The sequence below is a fragment of the Periplaneta americana genome, chromosome 5 (genome assembly GCF_040183065.1).
Source record: "Periplaneta americana isolate PAMFEO1 chromosome 5, P.americana_PAMFEO1_priV1, whole genome shotgun sequence".
Taxonomy (NCBI): domain Eukaryota; kingdom Metazoa; phylum Arthropoda; class Insecta; order Blattodea; family Blattidae; genus Periplaneta; species Periplaneta americana.
In genome coordinates, this window is record NC_091121.1 from 61,204,806 (window position 1) to 61,223,966 (window position 19,161).

At 37.4% G+C, this 19,161-nt stretch overlaps 1 protein-coding gene across 1 annotated transcript in view; it reads left to right on the forward strand.

The window, feature by feature from the left end:
* The window catches only part of LOC138700418 (tyrosine-protein kinase receptor torso-like), a 154,473-nt gene that overhangs the window by 40,270 nt on the left and 95,042 nt on the right, over positions 1–19,161 (forward strand). Inside the window, exons 2-3 of the mRNA XM_069827036.1 lie at positions 8,117–8,194; positions 17,403–17,456. Of these exons, the coding sequence (XP_069683137.1) occupies positions 8,117–8,194; positions 17,403–17,456 (132 nt within the window). The remainder of the gene's footprint in view (positions 1–8,116; positions 8,195–17,402; positions 17,457–19,161) is intronic.

Sequence of the window (19,161 nt, forward strand, 5' to 3'; positions counted from 1 at the left end):
CAAAATCTGATTTCGAATTGACATTTTTATGTCCATCACAAAGACTGGCATCGACAACTGGCCGGGACAGAATCTTCCCTACACGGCAGCCAGGGAGGAGAGAAGGTAGATTTTTAATACACATTTATTTAACTAGCTAGTTAGTAAATACAAATTAAAATTATAAAACAAAAATGTTTCTAGCCACTACCGTAAGAGCCAGGCTCGTGTACGGTGTGGTCTTAGCTAATAATATAACATAAAATTTACAAGGACAGTTTACCAAATACAGTAAGTAACTTAATTCAAACCAATAAATAACACATAAGAAAAAAAGAATAAATAGAAAAAGAGAGAAAAAACATATTTAATATAAATTGACAATCAGACAGAAGGCAGTGATATTCAATAAAAACATGAATATAATCGACAGAAATAAAAGGTAAAAAAATGCACACATATGGTCTTACTAATAAAAACTTATACAGACGTTTAACTGACCTATATTCATACAATAAATAGCTCATTTATAAGTCGTATATCAATTATAAATGACTGATAACTTATTTACTTCACTTTCAACTGTTCATATGAAATCAAAATCACTTCGAGATATTGCAGGAAAAGAATGCAGGTTCTAAGCCTGATTCGAGAGGTATACTAGTGAAGAGGGTTGTTTCCAATAAAATATAAAGACCAGAACCTATAATTTTTGTCAACATTCGTAGAAAAAATCCATAAAAAGTTTCATTGTGAGTAAAGTGTGAGGGAGAGGTCATATATTTCGATTATTCTTGAACTCAGACAGAGTGGTCTTTTTAGTTGGTTATTTAACGACGCTGTATCAACTACAAAGTTGTTTAGCGTCGATGGGGTTGGTGACAACGAGATGGTATTTGGCGAAATGAGGCCGAAGATTCGCCATAGATTACCTGAAGTTCGCCTTACGGTTGGGGAAAACGTCGGAAAAAACCCAACCAGCTAATCAACCCAAGTGGGAATCGAACACACGCCCTAGCGCAACTCTGGATCTGTAGGCAAGCGCCTCAGCCGACTGAGCTACGTCGGTGACCCAAACGAGTGTTATCTTGTAATTACGCTTTCTGAAAGACCTTAGGCTACCAGAGTGGATTTACTCTTTTCTATAGTTCTGTCCACACCTGTGGAGTAACGGTTAGCGCGTCTAGCCACGAAACCAGGTGGCCCGGGTTCGATTCCCGGTCGGGGCAAGTTACCTGGTTGAGGTTTTTTCCGGGGTTTTCCCTCAACCCAATATGAGTAAATGCTGGGTAACTTTCGGTGTTGGACTGCGGACTCGTTTCACCATCATTATCACCTTCATCTCATTCAGACGCTAAATAACCTAAGCTGTTGATAAAGCGTCGTAAAATAACCAAACAAAATAAAAAAATCTATAGTTCTTTGGCACATTTATTTTGGCTGTAATATCCATCCAAACTATGTTAAATGATTCAACAGACTTGTAATTAGTGCATAAATACAGTAGAAAACCATACAGTATGTAGTTTATATTATGTAAAATAATGTGAAATATATAAAATTGTCAATATATTTAAAAATTTGTAAATTAAATAACTTATAAAATATATTAACCGTAATATTGTTATTCTTAGAGATTTCTATTTTCTGAGCATTTACAACATAAGGAATAGAATATGTATTAGAGATGAACAAAACTAACTGCCGCTCTCGCTCGCTGTGTTCGTTGCATGTGTCTTTCGAGTCTCGTCTCGTCATTCTCGTGCGCTTCGAGTCTCACTCGTCATTCTCGAAATAGCATTTGGTCGGCGTGGAAAGATTTCGTAACTTTAAATAACATACATCATTGAAATAATATAAATGCTTAAATGATACAAAAAGACAAAAAAAAAACAATATCTTAGTTATCAAAAATGTTCTGGTTCTATTATATGATATTACCTATGGTTATATAAATAAAAAAAAACTATTCTCAAATAAATTTGAATTTCTAAGAAACATGAAACATGACATTAATATCCTTTCACTTTGAATTGCACATTTGATCTTAAACATTTAAAAAGAAAATTCCTAGCCTTTTAATAATGGCCTAGTAATTAAATAAAAACTGTGGAACGGATTATTATACACTGAAAGGTAGAGATAACACTGGTAAACAAGATTTTGCTTATCATTGTTTTTTTTATCATTACTTACAGATTTCGACACGCTGAACATGAATCCGTTAATGGTTTTGTCGTAGTGTCAATATTTTGGATTATATCGGGATATTTTATTTCTCAGAATACTGGTTTAGCAATATGTACATGTATTTATGTTGATATCCACTAGGTGGCAACATGGCTCTGGCGTATAAATATCTGCTGGTGACGCTCAGTCACGATAGTAGGTTCGTTATCTTTGCAGTCGTATGTATCTTTGTGTTTAGTAGTTCTTTACACCATGTATACAGGGCGGAAGTGCAAATTACAGGCAGACACGTTCTGCTATGTATGTGGATATTACATTGGACCAAAGCAAGTTAAATACACCACTGTGCCTGGAACAAAGTTCTGTGAGGCATACAAGGCGTGGCCGTAGGTGACCTTGACAAGGCAGTTAATGCAACATCTGGAGCCGGATGACAAACCCAAACGAGTGGAATTCGCCAATACGATGCTAGACCGTCTCGGCGCTGATCCTGACTTTAGAGGACCAATCGCTTGGCCCTCGAGATCTCCGGATTTAACATTGCTCGATTTCTTTCTCTGGAGCTACATCAATGATAAAGTGTACGCCACCCCAGTCAGAGACCTTCGTGATCTTCGGGAGCGCATCATAGAGGCTATTGAGAGCATTCCAGGAGACATGCTCCAGCGTGCTTGGCAAGAAGTCGTTCATCGCCTCGATATCGTCACAGTGACAGCTGGAGCTCACGTAGAGATACGGTAATGTGCATATCGAAACTTGTTGAGTTTTCCTTTCATATAAACGTTACTGTAGGTTTCTATCTTCAACCGTTTACCAGTCACATACAATTGAAATTAGGTACATTTGAGCGGTCCACCCTGTATATTTTCTAAGTCATTCTAGGTCATAGGAGTTAACTATTTTGCATTCCTGTATTGTATTTGTGTATTTACATGTCACTCATGATTTATTGAAGTAGTGTTAATGACTGTCCTAGGTTTGAAACTGTTTTTATACAATGTTACAAATAAATATCATTTACTGTGTTAATCGAATTTAAATTGCTTACATCATCCAAACTGTTGAAACTACAGAAAAACTGATGTGATATTCGTGATCGGCGGGTCAGAGTTATTGGTATAACCCTAAAAAATCAACATAAGCAAAACATTTATTGGAATTTTTATATGTTACAAATTAACTAATTTACTGCTTTAATCAAATATAAATTGCTTATATCATCCAAACCGTTGACACTACGAAAAAACTGATGTGATATTCGTGATCAGCGGGTCAGAGTTATTAATAAACCACTAAAAAATCAACATAAGCAGAAAGTTGATTAAAACTTGTTTACCAGTGTAATGTTTCAAATAGGCTACTTGATTGTTTATACATATACTTAGCCTATAACAGTTTCCAAAGTAGATAAAATTTCAGTCAGGTATAAACAACTGCTGACTTCGGGACTTCGGGAGATGATCAATATCGAGTCTCGGAACACTCACGACCAGTCTTTACGTCAAGGACGCGACGTAATACAACATTGTCGTGCGGGGTTTCGGCTTTGCGGGCGCTGAGTCTCGTTTTCTCGATCGTTATTCATCTCTAGTATTTACTCGTACATAGAAATCTCAGCTCTACTCTAATATTGGCTTTAAAACAGTAACAGAAGACCTAAAAAGTGCTAACGAGTCTTGTGCAGTGAGCCAAACCTGCGATAGCGCTATGAGCAGAGCTGCTGCGTGTGATGCTTTCTGCTCAAGACCGAGAGCCGCTCAGTACAATGGGAAGCTGAGCAAATACACTGTAATTACTACTTTATTATTTAGTGATGAAGTTACTATGTATATAATAAGAGTGCTAATTAATTGCCATGATTTTTCCCAAAGTTACCTCCACCAGCACACTAATCAATATGTAGTTGAAAACTGCAGACGCTTTCGCTCAGTCGCCGCTACATATATACGTCAGCAGTCGTGCAGGTGCGGAGTCTGACACTGCAATATTGGACTGACCGTTTAATAATCCGGTATTAGTAATTTCATGACACTTCATTTTCTAACCGCGAATGCTTCACACTTCATCGCTGTATTAACAAATCTCCGACGTTTCGTCAGCGACTACAGCCACAGATTTTCACGCGAGAGATCCTCATTTAAACAGAACCTACACATGCTCCCTTTACATTCCTTGGAAGTTTCAACCACTTAGAGTGTACACTTTAGGAGAAAATTCATGGACTTGAGATGTTATTGGATGCATGGTAAGAAATAAATTAAGGGAGAAAGACACACAAATTATTTTATTGTATTATGTGGGCATTGTGACACAAATTAGTAGCTACTAAACATGAGAATACCAAACCACAATGTTTGAAAATAGGAAAAATAAATTCTAAGCAGTTTCATTAAGGAAAAATATTCAGTTAGATGTACCTTCTTCTTTTCCTCCTCATCCTTCTCCTTTTCATCTTTTTCATTCTCCTTCTCTTCCACCCCTTCTAGTTCTCCTCCTTCCTCTCCTTATTTTCCTCTCCCTATTTTTCTCCTTCATCGCCTCCTACTCTTCCCATTCTTCTCTTTCTCCTCCACCGCCTTCAACTCTTCCTCACTCTTTTCCTTCCCCTCCACCGCCTCCATCCCCTCCTTATTCTTTTCCTTCTCCTCCACCGTCTCAATCTCCTCCTTATTCTTTTCCTTCTCCTCCACCGTCTCAATCTCCTCCTTATTCTTTTCCTTCTCCTCCACCGTCTCAATCTCCTTCTTATTCTTCTCCTTCTTCTCCACCGCCTCCAACTCTTCCTCATTCTTCTCCTTCTCCTCCACCACCTCGATCTCCTCCTTATTCTTTTTCTTCTCCTCCACCGCTTTCATCTCCTCCTTATTCTTCTTCTTCTCCACCGCCTCCAACTCTTCCTCATTCTTTTCCTTCTCCTCCATCGTCTCAATCTCCTCCTTATTCTTCTCCTTCTTCTCCACCGCCTCCAACTCTTCCTCATTCTTCTCCTTCTCCTCCACCGCCTCCATCTCCTCCTTATTCTTTTTCTTCTCCTCCACCGCCTTCATCTCCTCCTTATTCTTCTCCTTCTTCTCCACCGCCTCCAACTCTTCCTCATTCTTTTCCTTCTCCTCCACCGCCTCCATCTCCTCCTTATTCTTTTCCTTCTCCTCCACCGCCTCCATCTCCTCCTCATTCTTTTCCTTCTCCTCCACCGCCTCCAACTCTTCCTCATTCTCCTCTTTCTCCTCCACCGCCTCCAACTCTTCCTCATTCTTTTCCTTCTCCTCCACCGCCTCCATCTCCTCCTTATTCTTTTCCTTCTCCTCCACCGCCTCCATCTCCTCCTCATTCTTCTCCTTCTCCTCCACCGCCTCCATCCCCTCCTCATTCTTCTCCTTCTCCTCCACCGCCTCCAACTCTTCCTCATTCTGTTCCTTCCCCTCCACCGCCTCCATCTCCTCCTTATTCTTTTCCTTCTCCTCCACCGTCTAAATCTCCTACTTATTCTTTTCCTTCTCCTTCACCGTCTCAATCTCCTCCTTATTCTTTTCCTTCTCCACCATCTCAATCTCCTCCTCATTCTTCTCCTTCTCCTCCACCGCCTCCAACTCTTCCTCATTCTTTTCCTTCTCCTCCACCGCCTCCAACTCCTCCTTATTCTTTTCCTTCTCCTCCACCGCCTCCATCTCCTCCTCATTCTTCTTCTTCTCCTCCACCGCCTCCAACTCTTCCTCATTCTTTTCCTTCTCCACCGCCTCCATCTCCTCCTTATTCTTTTCCTTCTCCTCCACCGCCTCCATCTCCTCCTCATTCTTTTCCATCTCCTTCACCGTCTCAATCTCCTCCTTATTCTTTTCCTTCTCCTCCACCGTCTCAATCTCCTCGTCATTCTTCTCCTTCTCCTCCACCGCCTCCAATTCTTCCTCATTCTTTTCCTTCTCCTCCACCGCCTCCAACTCCTCCTCATTCTTTTCCTTCTCCTCCACCGCCTCCATCTCTTTCTCATTCTTCTCCTTCTCCTCCACCGCCTCCAACTCTTCCTCATTCTTTTCCTTCTCCTCCACCGCCTCCATCTCCTCCTTATTCTTTTCCTTCTCCTCCACCGCCTCCATCTCCTCCTTATTCTTCTCCTTCTCCTCCACCGCCTCCAACTCTTCCTCATTCTTTTCCTTCTCCTCCACCGCCTCCATCTCCTCCTTATTCTTTTCCTTCTCCTCCACCGCCTCCATCTCCTCCTTATTCTTCTCCTTCTCCTCCACCGCCTTCATCTCCTCCTTATTCTTCTTCTTCTCCTCCACCGCCTCCATTTCCTCCTTATTCTTCTTCTTCTCCTCCTTATTCTTTTCCTTCTCCTCCACCGCCTCTATCTCATCCTTATTCTTCTCTTTTTCCTCCACCGTCTCCATCTCCTCCTCATTCTTCTTCTTCTCCTCCACCGCCTCCATCTCCTCCTTATTTTTCTCCTTCTCCTTCACCGCCTCCATCTCCTTTTTTTTATTCTCCTCCACCGCCTCCATCTCCTCCTCATTCTTCTCCTTCTCCACCACCGCCTCCATCTCCTACGCAACTACGCATCTACCTACCTGCTCAACTGCCTATCTTCCTATTTACCTAATACCTACCCATTTATCGATCTATAAATCCATTCATCCACTAACCCATCTATCCATGTATTGATCCATACATCTGCTTACTTAATTATATAATTAAATATCGAGTGGAATAAACATACGAAATCTTGAGCACTTTACACACTGGAAGAAAAGATTTAGTTTCAACGCTAACTCTTATAAGTTTATAACAGTTACTGATTTTCTCATATTTTGTAGCAGATATTGTACTTTCTTGTTGCTCTTTTTGCATAATCTCAGCATTGCTTTCCATTTTTATGACATGCCCATTCTTCCTGTCGCCAGTCCTGTTTGTTGACTATCGCTTTCATTCTTTTATGAGACGTCTCAAGTAGCAGTGACGTCACCGCAAAACCGATTATGTACATAAAATCGTTCGTCACAGGCGTCAGTACAACTGCGCAGTGATTCCCAAACTTAATCTAACAATCTTCTGATACTTTCAAAATCATGAAGTCGAAAACAAATTAATCAAAGACGCCTTTTAGACTCAACTAACAGAACACATGAACGAATGAAGTCAGATCGATTAACATAATAATAATAATAATAATAATAATAATAATAATAATAATAATGATAATAATTTATTTACATACTTATGGCTTTTAAGAAACCCGGAGGTTCATTGCCGTCCTCACACAAGCCCTCCATCGGTCCCTATCCTGAGCAAGATTAATCCAGTCTCTACAATCATATTCCACCTCCCTCAAATCCATTTTAATATTATCCTCCCATCTATGTCTCGGTCTCCCCAAAGATCTTTTTTCCTCCGGCCTCCCAACTAACACTCTATATGCATTTTTGAATTCGCCCATACGTGCTACATGCCCTTCCCATCTCAAACGTCTGGATTTAATGTTCCTAATTTGTCTGGTAAAGAAAAACCCCTTAACTCAAGTGTAATTTATTATCTATATAATAGTTTCTTCGGTAAGGAATTTTCATTAGCACGAGTATTTGTACTTATCACAGAACTTGTTGCTCTTGCTAGTGCTGTTCGTGTTTGTGTCTGATCATAGGGTAAATTAGGGTATGTTGGGCAATCGGGCATGTTGGAAACTTTGTACTTTAACGTGTTACCTCGCCACTTGTGGGCACCACATTCTGCTAGAAGTCAATGACGGAAGTAGCCACGAGTGGGGCTACTTTCGTCATTGACTTCTAGTAGAATGTGGTGCCCACAAGTGGCGTGGTAATACGTTAAAGTACAAAGTGTCCGACATGCCCGATTGTCCAACATACACTAATTTACCCTATAAAAAATCAAGTTAATAAAAGAATCAGGTATTATAATAATATGTAGAATCTGACAGAGTTAATTTATATTCCAGGATGAGGATATCGAAGACCGAACAATTCTCCAATACAGCATTACTGAACAGCAAGTATATTCGAAGAGAACAAAAGAGGTAGGTAATAAAATTTTCTGCACGATCGTATTTTTCGTTGTATTTACACCTATTGTTTTAGGCCTTGAAAGTTAGAATTCCACACAGAAACTTGATGCTAAGCAAACGATTCTTCGTAACAAAACTATACTGAAATATAGTGAATTGCAAAATATACTGAAATAGACCCATTACAGTGCACTTAGTGTTACTTAGTTACCATTGCAGTGCAGTTTTGCGAAGGTTTTGGAAAAATATTGCTCTAAATTTTCAATGCAAAATATATTGTATTTGCAATTAAAATAATCGTGCAAAAAATGTTGTACAATATACGTTTGTGAAGTGCATTACAAAATCTCGGAAATGAAATCTCGCTGTGCTCGTTTTTCAAACTTTTCCTAGATTTTGTAAAAAAAAAACACTTTCCAACCTAACATAAAGATTAATTTTTTGCCCTACAGAATGTATCTGTTATGGTAACAATTCTATAGCGCTGGAAAAAGTGGTATAAGTCAAAAATGTTAATTTTACAGGAGAAGGAAAAAAATGTCTTCACACTGGTTTATGTCGATTTGATTTTCTTCTGTATGAATTATTGTAATGAGAGAAATACTTATGTCTCTTTTCCCAAGCGAGCAGATGTTCCGTAAGTTGTCAATAAATTAATAAAAAATGTTTGTGGAAACTGACTTATGTCACTTTTCCCAAGCATTGCAGAATTGATATTAAGGAGAAAAATTCGCTCCGACGCCGGGGGTCGAACCCGGGTCCTTGGTTCTACGTACCAAGCGCTCTAACCACTGTGCCACGCCCAAGTTCAATCCACAGCACCGGATCGAATCCCCCTCTTCTAGTGTTTTTCTCTTTGTGACCTTACTCCATGTTCGCCATATATGTTGACAAGTTATATTAAGTAAACTGCCATTATACAAGGAGCGCACTCAATTGAGTGACTTGGTGGCCGGGATTCCACACTATATGCACTGTTGGGCGAAGAATCTACATACCGGTAAAGATTAATTTTTTTGTCCTACAGAATTTATCTGTTACGGTAACAATTGATATTAGAGGAGAAAAATTCGCTCCGGCGCCGGGGATCGAACCCGGGTCCTTGGTTCTACGTACCAAGCGCTCTAACCACTGAGCTACGCCGAATTTCAATCCCCAGCATCGGATCGAATCCATATACAGGGTGTTTAAAAAATACGGGGCATAATTTCAGGTATGTATTTCCCACATGTAGACAATCAAAATAGTTCATTACAACATGTGTCCGGAAATGCTTCATTTCCGAGTTATGGCCTTCACAACATTGAAATTCACCGGAACGTTTTTCTTTCCTCAGGTCGTTGTCATTACAGAAGATGTTCAAAATGTCCACCTCCTGCTTGAATACAGACCTCACATCGATGTCTCATTGACCTGCGAACACGATCCCAAACTTCAGGAGTATTGCGTATGTCCTCAGAACATGCCACAATTCGATTCCGAAGGGATTCCAAATCAGGCACCGGAGACGAATAAACCAATGATTTTAAATGGCCCCACAAGTAGAAATCGAGAGGATTCAGATCAGGTGAGCGTGGAGGCCAAGCAATTGGGCCATCTCCACCTATCAGGAAACCTTCGATCCAAGTACCGGCGAGCCGTACGACTGAAGTGTGCAGGAGCGCCATGCAAGAAGTGAATGTGTTGACGATTGATCAGTGGAGTGTCTTCTAAAACATGAGGTATGGTGTTTTCCAGGAAGTTTGTGTACGCCTGCCACGTAAGTCTGTTTACAAGTACATGGGATCCAACTAATCGATCACCAATGATACCGGCCCACATGTTGAGGGAGAACCGCACCTGGTGATGAGATGGAACAGTTGCACGTGGGTTTTCATACGCCCATACATGCTGATTGTGGAAATTTGTTATGCCATCTCGTGTGAACTGTGCTTCATCTGTAAATAATACTAAGGCAGGAAAGTTCGAATTTACACCACTCTGCTGCAAGAACCACTGACAGAACCTAACTCGTGCAGGGTAATTTGCTGGTGACAGGGCCTGTACACGTTGCAAATGATAAGGATACAATTGATACTCTTTCAACAGTCTCCAGACAGTCGTATGAGGAGCATTGACTTGCAACGCTACCCTTCATGTGCTGATAGAAGGAGTCATGTTCACAGCCTCCAGAATCTCCTCCTGTACTTCTGGAGTTGTAGATCTTGGTCGTCCCCTTTCCAAACCAGGAGAGTTAAATTTTCCATACTCGCACAACGGTAATGGAGACGTACAAATGTTTCCGATCTGGACATTGTCGCTGTGGGTACCTCTCCTGCTACAAACGACGAGCCAGCGCAGCATTGCCGTCCGCCTTACCTTACATGAAGTGTATCTCTGCCAGCTCTTGATTTGAATACATGTCGCACAGTGTAACGCCTACACAACACTGAATGTAACCTTCGCCTCGGAATGAACTGTCAGAGTGCACTCTTAATGTCTCCTCTGACGTCAACGACCTGCGGAAAGTAAAACGTCCCGGTGAATTTCAATGTTGTGAAGGCCATAACTCGGAAATAAAGCATTTCCGGACACATGTTGTAATGAACTATTTTGATTGTCTACATGTGGGAAATACATACCTGAAATTATGCCCCGTATTTTTGAAATACCCTGTATAGACAGACAGGCAGATCATTTCAAACACATTACGAAGAACACATCACAGCCATAACAAAACTAAAAAACACTTCCATTTAAGCAGAACACATCACAAATCCTAACCACACCTACAGAGACATGAAAAACATATAATACATATTCCGACATATTATTTCGTTATTATTAATAGTAGCAATGATAATAACGTGACGTGGTTACTTGTATAGAACAACTCTGGATGGAAATAAAATTCCAGCAGATTTATTATTGATCTTAGGAAGGCATTTTACATTGTTAATTATTAAATTTTGTTACATAAACTGAAATCTATTGGTATTAGAGGTGTTGTTTTATAGTGGTTTAGGAGTTATTTAAGTGAACGGTATCAGTATCCCTGAGTGAATAACTTGGAAGTGGTACTCTCTTATTATCATGTGGTGTACGGTAAGGATCAATTTTTGGACCTCTTCTCTTTCTTATTTATCTCAATAGCATAAAATTCTTTCATTTACATGGAACTGTCACTCTTTTTGCAGATGACACTAATGTTTTTTATATTACTGACTACAATGAAGAACTGTTTGAAAGGTTTGAGGCAGATATTATTCTTCAAAATTGGTTGTTAAGTGCAAATAAGCTTTCTTTGAATGTGAATAAAGCTGAGTAGTTATACTATTTTTACTAGACCCTCTTTTTATTTTATTATTCCGAAAAAATTAAAGTTTAATAATTATGTAATACAAAAAGTTACGTTCTGTAACTATACTTTCTAGATGCCGAAATAAGAACACGATACCAAAGTCCTTAAAATTACTTCAAACTATAAAATCCTTTGCTGCACACAGAATCTACCGAAGTACTAGTTTGATCTTATTAAGAGAAAGAGTATTTTTCACATATTGTAGGAATTTAGATTCAATTGAAAAAATAAAAATAAAACACAAAAGCTCAGTTCTTTGGAGTACCCAGATGTAACAAGCGTAACAGAGTAGACGAACCCTCTGGTCTTACCCATCCGCCCTGAGAGCTCTGATGATGGAATTTATATATAGTTCCGAGACGTTGAAAATATTAAGTTCCAAGACACGGTGGAACAATTAAAAACCTATTTCTAAATCAAGGTAATTGGCGACATGTTAAATAACTGAATTTCTATGAATCAAGTAAACCATAATGGCTAAGTGTGTTCATTCCCTATGTGACCAATTATTTTGTATAATTCAGAAGAGTATTACAGTGATATTCGCAATAATATTCCACTTTTCAATATTATTCTCGTGAGAATATAATCAGATGGTTATATTCGATTTGCCATTGCCATTATTTACATTATTACGCAGAGTAAAATATCCACATCATGACATGTATACCTTCTACAACATGTCATATGCATATAATTCTGCAAATTGATCAACTCATGAAAAGAATATTTAGCGATGAACAGATTTGCATCAAACAGATCTGCATCAAACAGATTGTTTATTGACGTACAAATAACATTAAATTTGTAACCTAACTGGAGCAATATTATTAGCTACTTGTGTGTAGTTCAATTGTGTGATAGAGAATAATTTGTTTTCAGAGAAATTAATATGTGCAGCATTCCTTAAACTGTAATATGAATTAAAAGTCAACTTATTTACACACTTCTGAACATTTTCTGTATATTTTGCAAAAAAGGAGAACACGTGTAACAACATTCTTCCTCCAGAATCTGTCTGCAATTTGTTACTACGTGCTTAAAGCCAAAGAGAAGTTGGCCTGGTTGGCGAGTTGGTATAGCGCTGGCCTTCTATGCTCGAGGTTTGCGGGTTCGATCCCGGGCCAGGTCGATGGTATTTAAGTGTGCTTAAATGCGACAGGCTCATGTCAGTAGATTTAGTAAAAGAACTCCTGCGGGACAAAATTCCGGCACATCGGCAACGCTGATATAACCTCGGCAGTTGCAAGCGTCGTTAAATAAAACATAACATTTAACAGTTACAAAGAGAATAGAGATGAACAACGATCGAGAAAGCAAGACTAACAGCGCCCGCAAAGCCGAAAACCCGCACAACAATGTTGTATTACGTCGCGTCGTTGACGTAAACACTGCTTGTGAGTGTACCTAGACGTCGAGATTGATCACTCCCCAAGTCCCGAACGTCATGTAGCCTTCAATCGCCACAGTTGTTTATACCTGATTGAACTTTTATCTACTTTGGCAACTGTTATTTATGTATAAACGATCAAGTAGCCTATTTGAAACATCATCTCTACCGTTCAGTGTATAAAAATCCGTTCCCCAGTCTTTATTTAATTACTAGGCCTTTAATAAAAGGCTAGGAATTTTCTTTTCATATGTTTAAGATCAAGTGTCCAATCTCAAGTAGAAAGATATTAACGTTATGTTCTATGTTCCTTAGAAATACAAATTTATTTGAGAATTGTTTTCTTTCTATTTATATAACCGTAGGTAATATCATATAATAGAACCAAAGCATTTTGATAACTATGATATTGTTCCGTTTTGTCTTTTTGTCTCATTTAAACATTTATAATGTTATTTATTTCAATTATGTATGTTATTCAAAGTTACGAAATCTTTCCACGCCGACCAAATGCTATTTCGAGAATGACGAGCGAGACTCGAAGCGCACGAGAATGACGAGACGAGACTCGAAAGACAAATGCAACGAACACAGCGAGCGAGAACGGCAGTTAGTTTTGTTCATCTCTAAAAGAGAAGTAATTCCTATATTACATATTTTACGTAGAATAAAAAAAAACAGTAAACACTAAAGGGAATAAAGTACAATATAGACTAGTCTCTTTGAAGTCAGCATTGCAGAGGGAAAAGTATAAATTAAAATATCTTTTATATTGATGTTGTCTGAAGGTATCTTGAGGGTCTTGGAACGCTGTTAATATTAATTATCTCTTGTGCTCTATATTTTCTAGTTTATTTCCTTCTTTATCACTTTAGTTCTTAATATTGCACAGTTTTATAAAGCTTAATTAATGATCTCTTTTATTTAATATTCCGTCCGTAATCCACCCACGGTTAAATTGTAGCCTTCACTTTATTCGCGTGTTGTCCTGCAGCGAAACCTTCAGTCTCAGTAGAGACATTTTTAACCGTAAAAGTTTCTCTCAACATATCAGGTAACTTGTTGGAAAAGGAGCTATTGGCCAATAATTCTCTTAGGTGACCAATGTTATTTTTACGCTTTGTAAATCTACCTTTTTTGTACACCGCTGCGGAATAACGGTTAATAAATGAAGCTGTGTTGGAAAGAATGGGTGAAGAAAGAATGATGCTGAAACTAATCAGGAAGAGAAAAAGGAATTGGTTGGGTCACTGGCCGAGAAGAAACTGCCTACTGAAGGATGTACTGGAAGGAATGATGAACGGGAAAAAGAGTTCGAGACAGAAGAAGATATGAGACGTTAGATTATATTAAGATATATGGATCATATGAGGAGACAAAGAAGAAGACAGAAAATAGGAAAGTTTGGAGAAAGTTGGGTTTGCAGTGAAAGACCTGTCCTTTGGCAGAACACTATGAATGAATGACTATCTGTCTGTGAAACAAGCGTATCCGTGTTCAGATCTTGCAGGGTTGTGGTTTTACCGAGATTTTCCCTCAATCAATTGAAGCATAATTTAGGGGTAATATTCGGCGTTGAATGTCAGATTCAATTCGACATCACTTATTCAATTGTCATTATCATCATTACCATAGCCCGGTTTAAGTTCACGGTGCACCATGCTGTATTCGTACAAGAACGCGGCCATTCGGCGACAAATATCATTCACAAAACAAGAAGTTAAATTTCTTAGCAAGGTTTGTTTCAGAAAATAATTAAAACCACAAATCCCCAATTGTAGACTTTTTGTGGAAGTGGTCCCAAAGACTTGCACCGTGGCCTGAGGCTTATTGTGTTTACCACTCCTGTTCTGTGAATGATATTTGTCGCCGAAATGTAATGGTTTAAAGTTTATGAAAACAAAGTTCGAATTTTCTTTCTCTCAACATTGCTAAAACTATAATTATCCCTTTTCCATTAACTCGTAACAGTTATAAATTGCCCATTTCTCCCCTAAACATTAAATTATACAGTTCAGGTTGTTCCGCAATTACCTGTATCTATCCAATTAAAAATTAATCTTCCGAAGTTATATATTTGGGAATCATAAGTGAAAAACATCTGAAATGGAATAAACATATCAACTATCTTTGTAATAAAATACGTAAAATTATACATTATTTTGTTCAGCTACGAAATTTCTTACCAATGGATGTACTACGTACAGTTTATACCTTGCCTTATTTCAGTCTGTAACCCAATATGGAATATTAGGAAGGGGTAGTACTTAAAACTAACATCATTCCACCAGACTTATTACAGAGAAGAATAATTAAAATATGTAAAAAAAAAAAGCAATGGTTATTCTATCGAAAAATTGTTTCAAGAATTTGAAGTCTTGAAAATACATCAAATTTATATAAATGTATTACTAATTTTATACATAAAATCATATTAGGCCTAATTTCAGATAATATAGGCTACTCACAAACACAAACCCAAAGGTATGGATACAATACGTTTGTTTGAACCCAAGTGTTTAATGAGCACTGCCTTCAATCATAGTAGTAATATTAGTCCTAGAATGTATAACAAATTAACAAAGAAATGCCTCATGTATTTCACTCAAACAGTTTTAAATTTAAAAATGTATGTTAGCCCTTTGTTATAAATGAATATTAATTTTTAAGATGTTATTATTGTAATTTATCTACAGTAATCTTACTAGAGGTTTTTGATTTATATAGAGAAAATCAAAACTCGAGTGGGATTTAATTGACTATTACACGATTAGAAGAACGTATATAAAGATTAGAAGAAACAAAGTACACTAATACAATGAAAAACTGTATTAATTGACTTACTAAAATACTAAACTGTCTTGAAAATGTATTATTGTACCATCTCATCATTACAAATATTCCGCTAGATGGTAGTAGTGTGTTATGATTAGCTATTCTCTTGTTACCAGTTGTGCTAACTAAACACTCTTCATTGAACTCTATGGACGATTACTACTCAAGAAGGCTTTGTTGATTCAGTTTCATTTTTGTTAAAACAGTTGCATTCCACTTCAATTATCAATATATATTAAACAATCTCTGATATGTGACTATTCATAACCTCATACAGCGGAAGCCATTGCATAACCTAAATAATATAAACAAGAAAAATAATAGAAATGTTTTAATTAAGAATGATGAACTAAACATGAATCATTTTAAATGGTACAATAATTATTGAAAGTACGATGTTGAAAAACAAAGAAACAAATGTTAGGGAAGTGATAAAAACAAACAAATGCTAGGGAAGTGATAAAACAAATGCTAGGGAGATGATAAAAACAAATGCTAGGAGATGATGAAAACAAATCCTATGGAGGTGATAAAAATTGTAGGATAAGCAACCATGATTGGTTGAAACACGTAGTTCTGTACAGTTTTATTGGTCAAAAGTAGTATGACGTAGTAAAAGTGTAATAGTCTATGTAATTTTATTATGTAGGCCTCCCCTGAGCACGAGATCAATCTCTTTCAGGGGACTGCTGGAATTTTTGTATATTTACGATAATAAAATTGTTTACAAGTTCAAGTTCAATATAATGGTTAAATTAAGTCAATATATCTTACCTTTAGGGATTACAAGAAATTGTCCTTGTGTGCAATACATAAAATTACAATTTTATATTTTTTTTTCGGGTCCACAGTTAATGATTTCATTTCCCTATGTTTTGTAAACAATAGTGCGAAAAAATGAACTGCACACAAAAAATCATTCGAAATATTGAGACAAATGGATTCGTTGAAAAACGTATAATGAAGAAAGTGTCGCCTTCATTATATAATTCATAGCCTATTTTTCTGTCCAAGTGCAGGCCATTCACTACAAACTCAGTAATCTTCAACAATCTCTCTTTTCCTCATTCTTCTTCGTCTACGGAGAAATCCATATCTTTTAAGGTTGTCGATCATCTGATATCTTCTTCTGTACCGAACTTTTTTCCCGTTCACATTCTTTTCAGTGCGTCCTTCAGTAGGCAATTTCTTCTCAGTCAGTGACCCAACCAATTTCTCAAGGCATCGACATTTTATCCAATCACTGTAGGCGTAACGGTATATCTGTTTGGCAAAGCAACTTAACGGAACTTCCAAAGGCGAATTCGAGAATTGACTATCTAAGTTTCTTTCAAATATAGACTATAAGAAATATAAGACGCCAAAAGAAAAGATGGGAAATACGATACCTCTTGCTACAGTACAGTATCAAAGCCTAGAATTAGATAGACGATGATGACGATTATTATTATTATTATTATTATTATTATTATTATTATTATTATTATTTGTTATTATTGTTATTATTATTATTATTATTATTATTATGATTATTATTATTATTATTATTATTATTATTATTATTATTATCATTATTACAATTAATCGTCTGTTTATTAGAGAAATGTATAACAGCATAATCAGAGAACATAATAGAGTTATGTTTCTTTTTGCAGTGTCTCAGAGGATTAAGTATTTCAGTTGACGGATCCAGGTGCACACAACTATGCGTAAGTACTATCCACCTTAAATATTATCTTCATACAATACGCTAAATGGGTATTATCGTATTTCATAATAACCCTTCCTTACGCGGGCGAATTAGCGTCTGAAGTACCTAACCATAGTTGATTTCAGGATCTATTACAGAATATAATTATGTCTCGAACAAAATTGGCTATTATAACAAAGGGAGGGAGCATTTTCACTTCATTTAACATCTTTTGCGAAAAAAAGTTATTTTATGTTTGATGCAAAACCGTTCTCACCTCACATCAACAAACATTTTAATTTAAAGCTGAATGAAAACCTTAAAAACAACTAAAATTATTATGAACTAAGTTCAAGTAGCTTTTAAATTTATTATTCAGTTGCACACATATTTAACTATGCCTACAGTTTTTACAGTGTATTATGTGGCTAGTCGGCGATGTAGGCAATGAAGGAGGAAAGGAACTGGCCACCCTACCCCATTATCTCCTGGCCTAGTTTCCTCATAAGTGGTGTCTTCTTGGTATCACTTGTGAGGTTCAGACCTGTCTTCGGACTAAACAACAACAATATTTCAACTTCTCTTTGCAGCAAAATTAGTTTTCCTGTTCCTCATGTGCCCGAAAACTTATAAAGTATCTCCCTAATTAATAATAATTATACTGGGTGTTCAGTTCAAAGTGTGTCATGGCTCGATGTATGCCGCCATATGGCTAGTCGATGAGCCTAGAGAATTCAATCTTCCTACACTTCCGCAGAGGTGTATTACTTATGTGCCAGAGAAGTTGCCTAGCAAGTATGGCGTTCATTCAGAAGAGTACTTACTGATACGTACGGTAACGCCGATAGTGGCAGGAATGGGAATGTGAACTGTTTGGAAACACGTACTGAGGTGAGTTTTTTTCTTACTGACGGGATATGTGGAGAGGGTTAAGACGATTACTTACGTATTTGTTGACATTAACTTCGACGGTCAACATGGATACGGAGCATTTGATTTGTATTGTGGAATATTAACGTACGCAACCGACTTGCCCGCGCAAAACACAATTCGAAAGAGGTTATGGTAGCACACAGACTTTACAGACCGCCATCTGTTGCTACGACGTTCAAGTTATACCGTACACGTTCTCAAGTTCAGATTGAACGCCTTGATTAAAAGGCAACTTCTCTGACACAAAAACTGAAACTCGCTTCAAATCGCTGACTCATCAACAGTGACGTCATGACACACTTTGAAATGAACACCCAGTATATATACTGTGTGTGTATATATATATATATATAAAATAGTGAAGATTTTAATATTTTAGGGGGTGAAAGTATGAACCATTCTGAGTAGAAAATTCGTATAAACAAGTGTCGAATTGCTTCCATGAGGATATGTTAATTTATACCATGTCCATATCACATATGTGCACACACATTTATGCCCAATTTTATTTTTGTTCACTTTTTTATGTTTATATTTTTGGCTCCATGTGGCCTATGACCATGCACGTTTATGTCCATTTTTATTTATGTACTCTTTTCATGCATGTCCACTTGTAGACTATATGTGAAATGCATAAGCTTATGTTTTTTTATTTATCATATTTAGGAAGAGTTAAGGCCGTAAGGCGCTCCATCAGGCAAAATTGTACAAATACAGGGTACGAATCATTATACTTATTAAAATTATTCTTAGCTTGGTACGAGAGCTCTATATTCATGGACACTTATGAC